Source organism: Salvelinus fontinalis, chromosome 1 (genome assembly GCF_029448725.1).
Source record: "Salvelinus fontinalis isolate EN_2023a chromosome 1, ASM2944872v1, whole genome shotgun sequence".
Lineage (NCBI taxonomy): Eukaryota > Metazoa > Chordata > Actinopteri > Salmoniformes > Salmonidae > Salvelinus > Salvelinus fontinalis.
The window spans coordinates 47552341-47568864 of NC_074665.1; the positions used below are offsets into that span (position 1 = coordinate 47552341).

A 16524-nucleotide genomic window follows, 5' to 3' on the forward strand; every position below is an offset into this window, starting at 1 on the left:
CTATCTAAAGCTCCATCCTCAGACTTAGCCTTTAATATCAATTATTTTCCCTGGCAGACGTCTTCTTCTTGTCAGGGGAGATTTAGCAGCGGACCATGTTGTTGCCAGAGTCTGAGGTTCTCGTGAGTAGTGATGGGATGGGATGTGAAGCTAGCACACCCTGCTAGAGTGCTCCTACTGAGTTTCTCAGGGCTCACCAGTCAAGTCGTCAGCTCCCGCGCTACCGTGCTTTATTGTCTGCCTCCCTCTCGCGCATCCCGAACTTCAAAGGCCGCTTAATGCTCACGTTAGAAGCGGTGGTCCCTCGTGTCGGATGGAGAAGGCGGGGCAGAATGATAAGTGTCTATCTGGAAATGTCTCCCGGGAACATTCAGGAGCACAAATGTCAGGGAGCGAGATGAAACGTGTCACTAAGAGGAGAGGCAGCAGGTGTTTTGGGAGAACAAACAGACAAAACACTGGAAACGCAGGCATCGTTTAGAAAAGAAATCCCACAGAGAAGGAAAATAATACATGTGTGTATACATCCCCCAACCACACACAAACCCCTTCCTTTTATCTTAAGTCTTCTAATAAAGACATTATTGAAGACGGGTGGAAACAATTCACTTCCGCAGTCCAACGGCAGCCGTCCTTTCCCGGAGCGAGTCGATCCACACGGGTATCCCATTTTCCCTCCCTAATTTCCCTTTCCTTACTTCCTAATGTCTCCCACCCACCCCCTCTCTTCTGCTTTCCTCTCCCTCCTAGCGTACGTACAGTATAATTACATTTCCTGGGCTCGATCTCCGTGCTAAAATATGCTGTGGTGCATCCACGGGAGGGCCGGCAGCTCCTCTCGTGCTCACGCTGGTTATCGCCATGCCACAGGCCCACACTCGCTCATTGTTCAACCCCGGCATCGTAATTACTTAAGACGTGTCTCACGGCATCCCGTTCCACTAAACCTCCCCACCACCATCCACCACCGCTCTACAGACTAACTATATTTCTGTTATTATTAAATGATTTACTTTAATATCCTCAGATGGCTAAGATCCATTTGTATGTGATTTGTTTGTTTCTATATTTCTTAGTCTCCTTGTTTTTCTTTCTTTAATTAGCGCTGTATTGATATTGGCCCCGATTTCTTTCATTATTATTATGCTCCCCACAATGTCCGGATGTAATGAGCCTGCACACAACGGCACCTAATGAATTACGGCTGGTTTGCTTTAGCTGCCTGTCTGGTGGGGTCTGTGGGGACTCTGACAACTGCTGCAGTACAGATGGATACAGTAGGAATGTGGCTTGCAATATTGCCTGTGTATCATCTTGGATTGAAGCATTTCTCCATTGTATAGGTAAACGCGGATCGGTTTGCTTTTTCCGCTGTCCTTTCCTTGTGGAGCTTATCAGATTCAGATGAATTTTCCCTAGAATTTATTTTTATTTTTAATTTCACCTTTATTTAAGAGGACGTTCATTTTCTTCCAGATTCATGCAACAATATCTGTCTTATCTAGTAATATCTAGTGATATTTTGGGCTTCAACTGTCAGAGTGATGGTTGCACCAGGGTGTTATCTCAAGGTCCTACCAAAGCAACAAACATCCAGGGTTCTATGTACCATGTCACGCTAACCCCCAGCTATGCCGTTACTGCTCACTTAGCAAACCTGGAGTCTCCATGATAACAGGAGCCTGTCACCCATCTCCCCACCGCATTCTCCTTCCCTCCTCCTCGGGCAAAACAGTTCTACTCAGCAAAGCAAAATGGCAAAATCACACGTTTATTTTGAGTGAAGAGAGGCGCCATGAGTACCTGTCAAGGCAAGGCAGCGCTGAAATAATCTCCTCCTGTCTTTACTCTCCCATGGAAACTGGAAGAACGGAGATTCTCTTTGTTTAAAGTTGAGCACTTTGAATGTCTTAGCCCCAGCTAGGCTACATGGCTTTTCGGTTCTCTGTGCTTTCAAATGTTTGCTTCAGCACTTTTGGAAGACATGGGGTTACTGCATAACGGTTGTGTTTTAACTTCTTAAAGCAGTTGGAGGTGTTTAGCATGCCAATTCTAATTAGCAATCAAATTGTTGCTTTCTCTGTCCGATTCAAAGAAATACTAACTTCTCTCTCTCTCCTTCTCGCTCTCTCCTTCTCTCTTTGTCTCTCTCTCTCTATCTTCTACCCTCCTCAGATGAGCAGCAAGCGCTCCAGCAGTTTCCGACGGGCCATCGCCAATGGCCGCCGCACACTGCAGCGGGAGATCCTATTGGATGAGACGGGCCTGGGCGTGTACAAGCGCTTTGTGCGCTACGTGGCCTATGAGATCCTGCCCTGCGAGACAGACCGGCGCTGGTACTTCCACCAGAACAGCTTGTGTCCCCCTCCTGTCTTCATGGCCATCATTACCATCATCCAGGTGAGAGGTCTAAGATGACTAAGCTGCTCATTGCGTTGTGACCCACCTGAAGATGTTAGTATTGACTTATGACCTTTAAAATAAGCAGTACAATGTTTCTGGCATAAAACCTATTTAGCTTGAGGAATAAGGAAAGGGATGTGACCAAATAATGGGCACTGGGCAGTCTGGACACTGACCCACGCTTTGGTAAACAGTGGTTAAGGGTGCGTATATTCAATGCCAGACCTCGAAGGCAACACTGTCAAATTGGCTTTCATGTTCGGATTCTTGGATTCTTATCAGCAACTGATGTCGAACTGGGTATCCAAGCCAGTGGAATATTCTCTGGCCAGTTTAGTGATATTAAAACCTGTCTAGGATCAGCGTGGCGCTAGCGGCACACCCCCCCCCCCCCCCACTGAAAAACCAGTGCCGCGAAATTCAAAAAAAATATTTTTTTTAAATATTTAACTTTCACACATTAAAGTCCAATACAGCTAATGAAAGACACAGATCTTGTGAATCCAGTCAACATTTCCGATTTTTAAAATGTTTTACAGGGAAGACACAATATGTAAAGATGTACATCTATTACCTAAAAACACATTAGCATAATCCACCATCTTTTATTTGTCCACCAACACCAGTAGCCATCACCAATTCGGCTAAACTAAGATATTTATAGCCCCTAACCAACAAAAAAACTCATTAGATGACAGTCTGATAACATATTTATGGTATGGGATAGGTTTTGTTAGAAAAAAGTGCATATTTCAGGTAGATGGCATAGGTTACAATTGCACCCACCGTCACAAATGGAATAGAAAAACTACTTAGAGCAACGTGTTTACCTACTTACTAATCATCAAACATTTCGTAAAAATACACAGCATACACGAATCGAAAGACACAGATCCTGTGAATACAGACAATATTTCAGATTTTCTAAGTGTCTTACAGCGAAAACACAATAAATCGTTATATTAGCTTAGCACATAGCAATTAGCAGCCCAGCATTGATTCTAGCCAAAGTGAGCGATAAAAGTCAACATCGCCAAAAGATATTAATTTTTTCACTAACCTTCTCAGAATTCTTCCGATGACACTCCTGTAACATCACATTACAACATGCATATACAGTTTGATCGAAAATGTTTATATTTAGCCACCAAAATCATGGTTAGACAATGTGAAATGTAGACAAGCTGGTAAAGAAAAAGTCCTTGCGCCACTTAGACAGTGATCTACTCTTATACATAAATACTCATAAACGTGACTAAAAAATATAGGGTGGACAGGGATTGATAGACAATTTAATTCTTAATACAATTGCGTTATTACATTTTTTAATTTATCCTTACTTTTCAATACAGTTTGCGCCAAGCGAAGCTACGTCAAAAAACATGGCGTCCTAAGCCACTAAAATGTTTCGACAGAAACACGATTTATCATAATAAAAATGTCCTACCTTGAGCTGTTCTTCCATCAGTATCTTGGGCAAAGGATCCTTTCTTGGGAGGAATCGTCTTTTGGTGGAAAGCTGTCCTCTTGCCATGTGAAAATGCCAACTGCGTTCGGGATGAACTGAAAGCGTGCCCACCTATTCACAGCGTTAAAGAAATAAATGTCCCAAAATCGCACTAAACGGATATAAATTGCTATAAAACGCTTTAAATTAACTACCTTATGATGTTTTTAACTCCTATAACGAGTGAAAAGATGACCGGAGAAATATAACAGGCTAAACTAACGCTTGGAACAGGAGAGGGTCGGTGTCCTCCACGCGCGTTACGCAGCAAGAAAAGACTTGCTAGCTACAGGGTTTTTTCATTTGTAGTGCCTGTGAACGCGCAATCGACCCCATTGGCATCGTCATCACGTAAAGGCATCCAGGGGAAGACGTAAGAAGTGTCCGTATAGTCATAGCAAAGACAGTGCCCTTTTAACTGACTTCAGAAGAGTGGCCAACATTTCTCAAATCTGACTCCATGTCAGGGAAATTGCTGTAGAATGGGCTCTGTTCCACTTAGAGACAAAATTTCAACTCCTATAGAAACTATAGACTGTTTTCTATCCAATAATAATAATAATATGCATATTGTACGATCAAGGATTTTGTGGGAAGCCGTTTCAAAAATTAGCCAAATTAGCATAAATAGTCTAAACAGCGCCCCCATCCCCAACAGGTTTTAATGGAACAATTTAGTGACGGGAAAGAAAAGAGAACCACCAGACCGCTTTAGCCCGGGTGGCCATGACTTGAATAGGCAATGCTATAAAACCTGCAGCTACTCAACGAAGCCACAGCACTTCCTCTTCTAACTCACTGTCATTCTGAAGAAAGCCAAGTACTGTAAGTGCTCTTAAATGCTTCACAATGGCAGTGAACGGTCTGTAATGACAATTTGGCTAAGATAAAGACTATTTCCCGTTCATTTAAATTCATTGAAATTATGATTAATTGATCTATGAAAAAGGAGTTAATGGAATCGGACCAGCTGTGTGTGTCTCTCTCTCTATGTGCATCGCCTGTCGGTGCCAATAAAGCAACAAAAAATAAAAAGACAACATTCATGGCATTTATTAGCTGAATCCCAATTGGCTCTCATAACAGAACTCTGTACTATATGATATAAATGAGTGTCTGAATGAAGAGACGTGGGTGTGAACCCAGCGCGTGTGTCGCCTCTCCCGTCAGATCATTGTGTTCATGTGCTATGGCATCATGCTGAATAAGTGGGTACTGCAGACGTACCAGCCAGACTTCATGAAGAGCTCCCTGGTGTACCACCCCAGACACCGCCTCCAGGTGTGGCGCTTCTTCAGCTACATGTTCATGCACGTTGGGTAAGAAACCACCCCACCTCATTCACACACACACACACCTGCGCCTACACACACACACACACACGCACAGTCACTCACTCACAGTGCGGTGCAAAACGTAATTGATACTGCATTGACAGATAATAGACAGGGTTGATGGATAGACGGTGATAGATGACTTCTGTAGATACCTTTGAGCAAGTGTCTAGACCAAAGGAGCTGATTTAAAACACTATGCATTATTCCTTTGTCGTTGAGAGCAGTGTCCTCCTCCTGTTCACTGTCTCTCTCAGGTTGGAACAGCTGGGGTTCAACGCTCTCCTCCAGCTGATGATCGGCGTTCCCTTGGAGATGGTCCATGGCATCCTACGCATCAGTCTGCTCTACATGGCTGGTGTAGTGGCAGGTGAGTGTCACGCTGTGTTAGTATCACATCGACCAATGATGCTATCGTGGGTTAATGTGTTAGCCATCGCTGTATTTTACTGCTGATAGTACTGTATTTTTGTACTTTGGTGTTTTAGTGTATTATTGTGTTGGTGTGATGTTGTGGTTCCTTTGTGTATTAGTCTGTTCCACATGGCTGATAAGTTAGCCATAAAGGGTAAGTGTGCACTACTGTTCTCATCCAACACAGTGGTTTGTATAAGTGTTTTAGTATGTGCACTTCAAAGACGACGTACTGTTTGATCCTTTTGATATATGAGACTGACCGGCTCGATTCGGTCTTATGTAGCAAAACTTGTATTGGTGTTTTCTACATTGGATAAAAGTAGAGACTCATTGAACATTGTATATCATACTCTACAGTTGAGGAACAATGGGAAGGTAATTCTGCTTTGAAAGTTGATAAACTTTGGGTAACCCCACATTTGAGAAAATAGCCCTTGAATATTTTGGTATCCCTACTGGAGAGCTCTTCTTTTCAGCATCGTTCACACGCTCTTAGGCCTTAGCTCCACCCGTCTCTTTAAGGATTCACGTGAGGCCATGTGCTACACAGAGTGAGTACGGTAGTGTACTAAACAACCAAAGATTTCAAGACTAAAGGCTTATTTTTACTACGTCTATCGACATGTCTGTAGCTATACAGTTGTCACAGTGACATCAGGAACATTCTATTGTCGTCCGACATCAAACTTGTCGTTGTCTTTATGAATAAGTAGAAACACAAAAATGACAGGCTGCATGACATTAGCAGCCTGGTGGTCCAACGTCGCATAACTGGTGTATTTTAACACCAACGAATCCATCTGTTTAAAAATGAATTTAGTATATGTCAATCTAGCAAACCAGGCAATGTTTTGTTTAGTTTCTAGCGTGTTAGCTAGCTACAGTTCTGTGAAAAAGTATTTGCCCCTTTACAATTGTCTCTACTTTTATTACAGAATGATCTTCAACCAAAACCTAATGTTAGATCAATGGAACCTGAGTGAACAAATAACACATAATTACGTACTTATTTAATTTAGTTCATAAACAAAGATATGCAATACCCAATACCTCTGTGAAAAAGTTAATTGCCCCCTTATACTCAATAACTGATTGTGCCACCTTTATCTGCAATGCCTGCAACCAAGTGCTTCCTGTAGTTGTTGATCAGTCCACTCTTGCATGCAGAACTGCTTTAACTCAGCAACTTTTGTGGGTTTTCCAAGAACTACTCGTTTCAAGTCCTGCCACAACATTTCACTTGGGATTAAGTCTGGACTTTGACTAGGCCATTCCAAAACTTCAAATTTGTTGCTTTTTAGCCATTTTCATGTAGACTTGATTGTGTGTTTTGGATCATTGTCTTGCTGCATGACCCAGCTGCACTTCAGCTTCAGCTCACAGACGGATGGCCTGACATTCTCCTGTAGAATTCTCTGATACAGAGGAGAATTCATGGTTCCATCTATTAAGGCAAGTCATCCAGGTCCTAAGGCAGAAAAGCATCCCCAAACCACCACACTACCACCACCATGCTTAAACGATGGTATAAGATTCTTAATGTGGAATGCAGTGTTTGGTTTTCGCCAGGCATAATAGGACCCATGTTGTCCAAAAAGTTATACTTTTGACTCATCTGTCCATAAAACATTATTCCAAGAGTCTTGATGATCATCCAGTTGTTTTTGGAAAACCTGAGTCACCTGAGTCTTTTTGGACGAGATGAGTCCCATTATGTCTGCCGAAAACCAAACACTGCATTCCACAGTAAGAACCTCATACCAACGGTCAAGCATGGTGGCTGGATTTTCTCCATCTCCTTAGCTGTCATACTCTGCTTTCACCGGACATTCCACTGATTTCAAAACTCGGCCCTCCAGAAAGCAGAGAGCAGTTCTTCAGGATATCTTTCAATAAAGCAGCATTAGACAGGATTAGCTACCTACACATACCAAGCAGCTCATGTTAGACAGAACCATGCTCCATGGCAGACCAATCTGAATTAATCTCTCGGCATGTCCAGCCCATTCATTATCTCAGCCAATCATGGCTAGTGGGAAGGTTCCCGACTTTTTCTGTGGCTAAACCAACTAGGCTCGTAATTTGACAATTCCATTCGTATTTACAGATGGCATACAAGTTTGTTAAGTTAAGGCACATGAAAGTTCACATGTTGCAGAAGGTATTTCTGCCAAAAAACGCATTTTCATTAAAAAAAATGTTTTCACGTTCAAATGCCTCTCCTGTGAAGTAGTAACGCGCGACATACGCCTAGTTTCCTGAAATGAGTCACATATACTGAACAAAAACATAAAACGCAACATGTAAAGGGTTGGTCCCATGTTTCATGAGCTGAAAAAAAATATACCAGAAATGTTCCATACAAAAAGCTTATTTCCCTCAAATGTTGTGCACAAAGTTGTTTACATCTATGTTAGTGAGTCTTTCTCCTTTGCCAAGATAATGCATCCACCTGACAGGTGTGGCATATTAAAAAGTGGATTAAACAGCATGATCATTACACAGGTGCACCTTGTGCTGGGGATAATGAAAAGCCATTCTAAAATGTGCAGTTTTGTCACACAACACAATGCTACAGATGTCTCAATTTGAGGGAGCGTGCAATTGACATTCTGACTACAGGAATGTCCACCAGAACTGTTGCCAAATAATTAAATGTTAATTTCTCTACCACAAGCCGCCACCAATGTAATTTTTGAGAATTTGGCAGTACGTCCAACCGGCCTCACAACCGCAGACCACGTGTAACCACGGCAACCCATGACCTCCACATCCGGCTTCTTTACCTGCAGGAATGTCTGAGACCAGCCACCCGGACAGCTGATGAAACTGAGGAGTATTTCTGTCTACTATAAAGCTCTTTTTTGGGAAAAAAACATATTCTGATTTGCATGGCCTGGTTCCTCAGTGGGTGGGCCTGACTCCCAAGTGGGTGGGCCTATGCCCCTGCCCAGTCATGTGAAATCCATAGATTAGGGCCTAATGTATTTATTTCAATTGACGGATTTCCTTATATGAACTGTAACTCAGTAAAATTGTTGAAATTGTTGCATGTTGCATTTTAATTTTTGTTCAGTTACATAGCCTCTGTGAGTCCAGGTCACGTAACTGTATACTTGAACCACTTTTGTTCAGAGCAGGAGCTGACGCACTTGAAGGACTGTTGTCAACAAACTTCATTTCTTTCCGTCCTCCTCATTGGCAGTGTTGGGATTTAGGCCTATGAATCCACTTTGATTCTGTGATGTGGTTTCCGTTGCCATATCCCACCCCCACTACTGCAAAAATTGTATCGACTCTGATGTGCAAAGCTATTGTTTCCATAGCTCTCTTTCATCTACATTCTGCATTATTTTGTTTTCTGACTTCGTAAATCACTTTCTCAATGACTTTTATTTGATTGCTGTCAGAAGCTGAAGCCTAATTCCAATTGAGCAACATTCATAAATTTTGCTAGACCTGTATAATTTCACGGGCTGTTTCTCAATTGTCAACTAAAAACAAATTATTTCACTACCCCGGTTTTCCTCCTAGCGTACAGATGTAGGATCTTAATTTGAGCCAGTTTGCTACAGCAGCAAAATAATCCATCAACAGGAAATATTAATTATTATGTGGGTTATAACTAATAGATATTTTTGTAGGGGTTGATATATTTTTCGTAAGAGACAATCAAGTCTGAAATTTCAAAGTGGAAATTCCAAACTTCAGAAGCCTTTTTTAAACCTCAAATACACTGCAAGTTTTATATTCCCTGCATTGCAGTAAAGTTCTCCAGCAACAGTGTGATCAAATTAAAATCCTACATCTGTAAGCTTGTCTAAATGTCGTTCTATCTCCTTGTACTCCCTGAAAATGACGCACACACAGTACATGCTCATGAATTATTGGAGCTTTGATTAAAAAAAAACGTATGATGACAGAATCGCAGAGAGGTGGAAAGAGAGAGAGAAAGCGAATAAGAGAAGCTAAGTAATGCAGGCTTCATCTACCTGGTATTGGCATAAGAGCAGACGAGATTCTGGGATTTGAGATGCAATCAAAACTGAAGGAGGAGGAAAAGCAGTCGCAGGCCTTTTTGAAGCAGGTGGGGCAGTGCCAGGGGAGTTTGGGATTCATAGGCTCAGCCGGGGCTCAAAATCACAGGTTCAGGTAGGGTTATAGGGGGGCTAATGATGAGAGATACACGTACCAACAGGGGAGTTGTGAGAGAGCGAGGGTTGACTTTCAGGTGAGAGGTCAATGGGGCCAACCGCCGCAGCTCTAGGCACAGTGGGAGGGTAATAAAGACACGGAGCCCCGAGCCCTCTTGCCTTCGGCTAACATTTTACATGAAAATAACAGGCAGACATCAAACAGGGGAAGGGGGGGGGGGGGGGGGGGGGGGTACTGACGCTCCGTCTGGAGTTTTAGTGCGGCTTATTTAATGGCAGACACGATATAGCAAGCCTTAAAGCTTTATGCTGTTGGAATACATTGTCTGTGATATGAAGTTTGAGTTAGGGCCGAGCAGCAGCTTCCATTAACATACTGTAGGCGATCGTAACAATACATTTTCTACTGTGCTTTCCATGGGTTATTCCAATATGTCTATCTTTCGTGAAGTTAATGCCTACCTCAAGGAGAACAACCCTGTGACGTTGAGTCTTCTTTGCATTCAAGTCTCTGTTTTTCCCAGAAATCTCCTCTCTTTGATTGTTTGTGAACGATATAAAAGATGCCCAGGGATACAGATTACTGGAACTCAGTTTGTAGCCTCATGTTTATATTCATGTTTTGTCTTGCTTATGAGTTCAATCGTGTCAGAATGTGTTTGTTTTTCTTGGAGAGCAGTAGACCTCACAGGGTTTAGTTGTGCTCTGTGATTACATCCTCACAGACCTTCAGCAGGTTGTGTGTGTGTGTGTGTGTGTGTGTGTGTGTGTGTGTGTGTGTGTGTGTGTGTGTGTGTGTGTGTGTGTGTGTGTGTGTGTGTGTGTGTGTGTGTGTGTGTGTGTGTGTGTGTGTGTGTGTGTGTGTGTGTGTGTGTGTGTGTGTGTGTGTTCGCGCGTGGTACACGAGTTAAAGGGAGTCGATTATACACAGTAAACGTGTCCAATCTATAGTTATTTTCACGTTTCTGTTTTGAGTAAATATACCATCAGCTCTTCATTAAATGATGTGGAGGATGATGAAGCCTTGCTAATCCATGAAAGCCGCACCACGTGCTGGTTTTCATTATCCACCCGAACATAGGCTAATTAATTAATTATTGTAATAGAAGGTCACTGCACAAAGCCTTGTATTTCCAAGTGTAAATACGCTTATACTTTCATTAGTGTGTGTGCATTAGTGTGTGGGTGTTGACCGAAAAGCAGTGGACCTTGTAGGCCTATAGAGACCAGTGGTGGCTGGTGACCTGAACAATTTAGGAGGATGGGAGACCCACGGTATAGGCGCAGACCGCACGGAGACGACAAAGCCCGTTTCAAAATCGTTAAAGGCAAATTATTTTATAACCTTATACTCTTAACAATGACATTTAGAGTAAAATATGATGGGGAACGGGAATGAGAGGCCTACTTACAGTGTTGGGAAGGGATCACAGCAGTGACTGAATGAGGGTATGAGGCATGAGTGGAGCTGTTCAGAGACTTGACTTCAGTGCAGGACAGGCTCATCGTGGTTGGATGATGTCGGAGAACAGCGTCACACTTCCACTGAGGGCAGGACAGGATTTGACTGGGAAGTCAAAATGCAAGAACACAATACAGTTAGATAAAAAAAAAGCTAAGAATGAGTTTGTCCAAGTCAGGATTAAAAACACATTGATGTGTATGTGTAATAATGTGATTGTGTTAGTGTACAGTGGGGCAAAAAAGTATTTAGTCAGCCACCAATTGTGCAAGTTCTCCCACTTAAAAAGATGAGAGAGGCCTGTAATTTTCATCATAGGTACACTCCAACTATGACAGACAAAATGAGAAAAAAAATTCCAGAAAATCACATTGTAGGATTTTTAATGAATTTATTTGCAAATTATGGTGGAAAATAAGTATTTGGTCACCTACAAACAAGCAAGATTTCTGGCTCTCACAGACCTGTAACTTCTTCTTTAAGAGGCTCCTCTGTCCTCCACTCGTTACCTGTATTAATGGCACCTGTTTGAATGATGAAAATTACAGGCCTCTCTCGTCTTTTTAAGTGGGAGAACTTGCACAATTTGTGGCTGACTAAATACTTTTTTGCCCCACTTTATATGATTGACTCTACATAAAGTAATGAGAGAACATTGACAGGGGTTCTTACGGTGCTTGGAGAGGAAACGTTTAATGTACCAATGGATGAGAGGGCACAATCAGGTCATATCAGGAGAGAGTTGACACGTAGTGGAGTGGACATCCCTTCTTAATCAGGGAACAGGAGGCAACTTAGCTGTAAATACAAATAGCAGATCCATTCCATTAGAGCAGCACCATCATAGGTTTGGGCAACACGTTTCTCCATGAAGTTAAACTCAGACATCTCAGACTTCCCAAAGTAAAAACTCAGACTGCGCATCAAAGTAGCCAAAGAAATGTTCCTGAATAAAGCCCTGATCATCCACATAACTGACACTAACTGAGAACTGCGAGCTACAGCTGGTGTCTGTGATTTCATCCATTTGCCACGCGAGACAATGTGCTGTGCCAACCTCTCTTTTAATCTCACTTGCAATGGAAGCTATCAAATCACCCTGAATTGATTTTGACTGTAACAGAGACGCAGGAAGCAGGTGCAGTCGGTGAGTTCAATAGGAACGACCAGAGTGAATACAAAAACATGAACCATGAACATGAAAACAGGAAACAATACTACCTAATGGGTGATACAACGGAGCGCTAGATAAAGAGGAAGTCATCAGGGAGTGATGGAGTCCAGGTGTGCCTCATGATGGGGCGCAGATGTGCGTAATGATGGTTGCCAGGACCGGTGGTTAGTAGACCAGCGACTTCGAGCTCTGGAGTGGGAGAGCGGGAGTAGACGTGACATCGACATCCCAGAGAAGACAGTAGATACTTCCATGGCCCGAGCAGCCGCACACAAGCCTAAGATCACCATGCGTAATGCCAAGCGTCGCCATTGGACTCTGAAGCAGTGGAAATGCGTTCTCTGGAGTGATGAATCATGCTTCACCATCTGGCAGTCGGATGGACAAATCTGGGTTTAGCGAATGCCAGGAGAACGCTACCAGCCCCAATGCATAGTGCCAACTGTAAAGTTTGGTGGAGGAAGAATAATGGTCTGGGGCTGTTTTTCATGGTTTGGGCTAGGCCCCTTAGTTCCAGTGAAGGGAAATCTTAACGCTACAGCATACAATGGCATTCTGGACGATTCAATGCTTCCAACAGTTTAGGGAATTCCCTTTCATGTTTCAGCATGACAATGTCCCCCGTGCACAAAGCGAGGTCCATACAGAAATGGTTTGTCGAGATTGGTGTGGAAGAACTTGACAGGCACAGAGCCCTGACCTCAACCCCATCGAACACCTTTGTTATGAATTTGAACGCCGACTGCGAGTCGGGCCTAATCGCCCAACATCAGTGCCCGACCTCACTGATGCTCTTGTGGCTGAATGGAAGCAAGTCCCTGCAGCAATGTTCCAACATCTAGTGAAACGCCTTCGCAGGAGAGTGGAGGCTGTTATAGCAGCAAAGGGAGGGGGGGACCAACTCCATATTAATGTCCATGATTTTGGAATGAGTTGTTCGACAAACAAGTGTCCACATACTTTTGGTCATGTAGTGTATGTGGAAAAATCCATACTGTACCTCCCATATCAACATATTCATTCAAACAACGATAAGAAATATGGCTTTGCAGTAATGCGGATTCTCAATTCGAATAATGGTTTCAATCCATCATTGAGTTCTCTCTTAATGGGTTTGATTCAGGAGCATTCTGTTGGGCATCCAGTTGTCAATGTGATAACCTGAGACGGGGCTGAATCGATTTTTTTTTTTTTCTCTGTTCTTCAGTTTTGTAGAAATTGCTATGATATTTCTACAACTCGCCTTGTATTTTTTTCTGAAAATATTCACATTTCTTTGCAAGGGACCCGTGTGGGTTGACAAGTCATTGTCAATTTTGTCTCATAGTTTCATCATGTCGTGGATACACATTAAATCGGTATTAAGGAGTCCACATTGTATTTCCCAAAGGGGAAATTTAAGGCATAGAAATTCGATGCGCCATGATATGAGATGGATTAGCAATCCTTTGTATTTGAAATCATTTTTTATCAGAATACAATGTTAGAATCTTGGCCCTCTTTAATCTCTTCCCAGGAAGTTAATTTGTATGAGTGTTGTTGTGGATACCTGGTATGGCTGTCGTGTTACAGAGGATTCCGATCAGACCGTTATTTTCCATTTTCTGAGGCCCAATGTGGGAAAACTTTAAGCCAGCCTTTAGGGAGAGGGAAAGGGAGAACGAGAGCACAGTAGAAGAGTAGAGGGGAGGAGAGAAGAGGATGCAGAGAACACAAGGCTAGATAAATCACCTCGGGTGCCAAGGAGAGGTGACTCAGGGCGTGACTCGGACACCCTGGCACTGAGGCTCTGACTCCAGGCGGAAGGATATTTAATATTCACTGTGGTCTGATTTGAGAGAGAGGAGACACTCTTTTGGCTTATGTAGTTGTCAATATGGCTTTGCTTCTGCTAGTTGAGTCACTTTGGCTTTGCTTCTGCTAGTTGAGTCACTTGCTTTATTATACTTTTGGTTCTGTGAATTTATGAATGGTGTTCTACACTACACAGTACATTAGTAGTATAGCCTGTACTGAGCTCTGTTTAACCTGTATTGTTTATAAACCCTGGTGCTGCATTAAGCCCCTGGCCTTGTGTGTAGTTCTGTGGCTGTGAGCCCCTCGATGTAGTCTCCCGGTGGCAGGGTAGTGTAAATCTGCATTGAAGAGGCAGGCAGGGTGACCTTGGCGCGGTGCAGTGGGTGGCTGGTTCATTGGCTGCCGGTGTGATTATGGTAATCCCCCAGCCTTCCTCCATGGGGCCCTTCTCACCGTCAACCCCACCACACAATGTGGCACCATCCAGGCTCACTTTGTCTGCCAGTCTTCCCCCTGCGGTCTCACTGGTAATGATACCAATGATAACGGATGGCTTTAGTGTAGTGCAAGTTGTTCAACCTCATCCGAGGATCCTGGAAGTGTGGGGGATTTGCCCATCTCATGCTTTGTTGTAATGCAGCAACACCCTCCTGGGTGATGCACGGTGGCCATTTTGTGCCAGAATTGTTTCTGAAGTGTTGTGGTTGTCCCAAATAATTACTTTATATTTTATTTCTGCGGGTTGTTCAGTCTAGTCCAGTTACATTCTGTTTGTTTCCATTGGACACTGAACAGTGGCTCCATAACCTTGAGCAAAGCACAGGACTGTATTTCATGGATGTTTTCTTGGCAATCTTTAAAAAAAAAATTGAATCATTTTCTCCCAAGGTCATTTGTTGTGTCTGTTTGCTGAAAAGTAGCCGTGACTGAGAACGACATTGGTTGTGACCAGAATCTACACTCTTAGGAAAAAAGGAGCTATCTATAACCTAAAAGGGTTATTCGGCTGTCCCCATAGGAGAACCCTTTGAAGAACCCTTTTTGGTTCCAGGTAGAACCCTTCTCCCATGGGAACAACAGAATAACCTTTTTGGAACCGTTTTTTTTTAAACAGTGTATTCAAACACATACCAGTAGCCACTCATACTTATCAGCACAGGCATTCACACACACCCAGAGACACAAACAGTACAAACAAACACCATAGTATGCACCACACTTACACTCTCATTAGCCTATGCCCCCCACCCACCCCTCTTTCTATCTCTGTCAATCTCTCAGAAACACGCAAACACACGTGCACACCACACCCAGAGGTGAGATGTGATTATATCTGGCCTCTGACACCTGGTGCTGTGTTGGATGGGCTCTTCTCTCAGCAGCTCTGAGGATGTGACTGCTGGAGACTATTGATTTTTCTCGATGCCCCCTGTGCTTCCGGGAAACATAAATATTATCATATTTTTCCCAGCCTGGCAAATTTGGACAGAGTAGAACGCTGCCTGTGATAGAATAAACCGAATCAATCTCCGAGGAGACCAAGGGCAAGGTGTCTTTTGACCGGGTGTTTTAGCACAGCGCAAATGTTCTGAATTTTATATCTCTCTGTGGGATGATTTGAAGCGCTGCTCTCGCATCGCACTCATGTTGTTATTGCTGTTTTTGTTTTTATAGAGTAGCGTTTAAGGAACCCTCTGATTATGTGGAACTCGGTGTTTAGACTGGGCTGTTGTGTTGTTTGTATATCGAGCTTAAATGTTGTCTCTCTGGCTAATATGACCACACATGCACTCACTGACACTCCCGCTCACACACATCCACCCCACACATCGACTCCATGACTGCTTCTACTGGACTCCTATTTATTATTACTACACAATGACTATGTATTATTACTACACAATGACTATGTATTATTACTACACAATGGCTATTTATTATTACTACACAATTACTATTTATTATTACTACACAATGACTATTTATTATTACTACACAATGACTATTTATTATTACTACACAATGACTATTTATTATTACTACACAATGACTATTTATTATTACTACACAATGACTATTTATTATTACTACACAATGACTATTTATTATTACTGCACAATGACTATTTATTATTACTACACAATGACTATTTATTATTACTACACAATGACTATTTATTATTACTACACAATGACTATTTATTATTACTACACAATGACTATTTATTATTACTGCACAATGACTATTTATTATTACTACACAATGACTATTTATTA

General features: G+C 42.6%; 1 protein-coding gene across 1 annotated transcript in view; it reads left to right on the plus strand.

Moving 5' to 3' along the window:
- Nucleotides 1–16524, plus strand: part of rhbdl1 (rhomboid, veinlet-like 1 (Drosophila)) — a 58195-nt gene that overhangs the window by 20602 nt on the left and 21069 nt on the right. The window contains exons 3-5 of the mRNA XM_055924181.1: nt 2176–2400; nt 5081–5229; nt 5502–5614. Of these exons, the coding sequence (XP_055780156.1) occupies nt 2176–2400; nt 5081–5229; nt 5502–5614 (487 nt within the window). The remainder of the gene's footprint in view (nt 1–2175; nt 2401–5080; nt 5230–5501; nt 5615–16524) is intronic.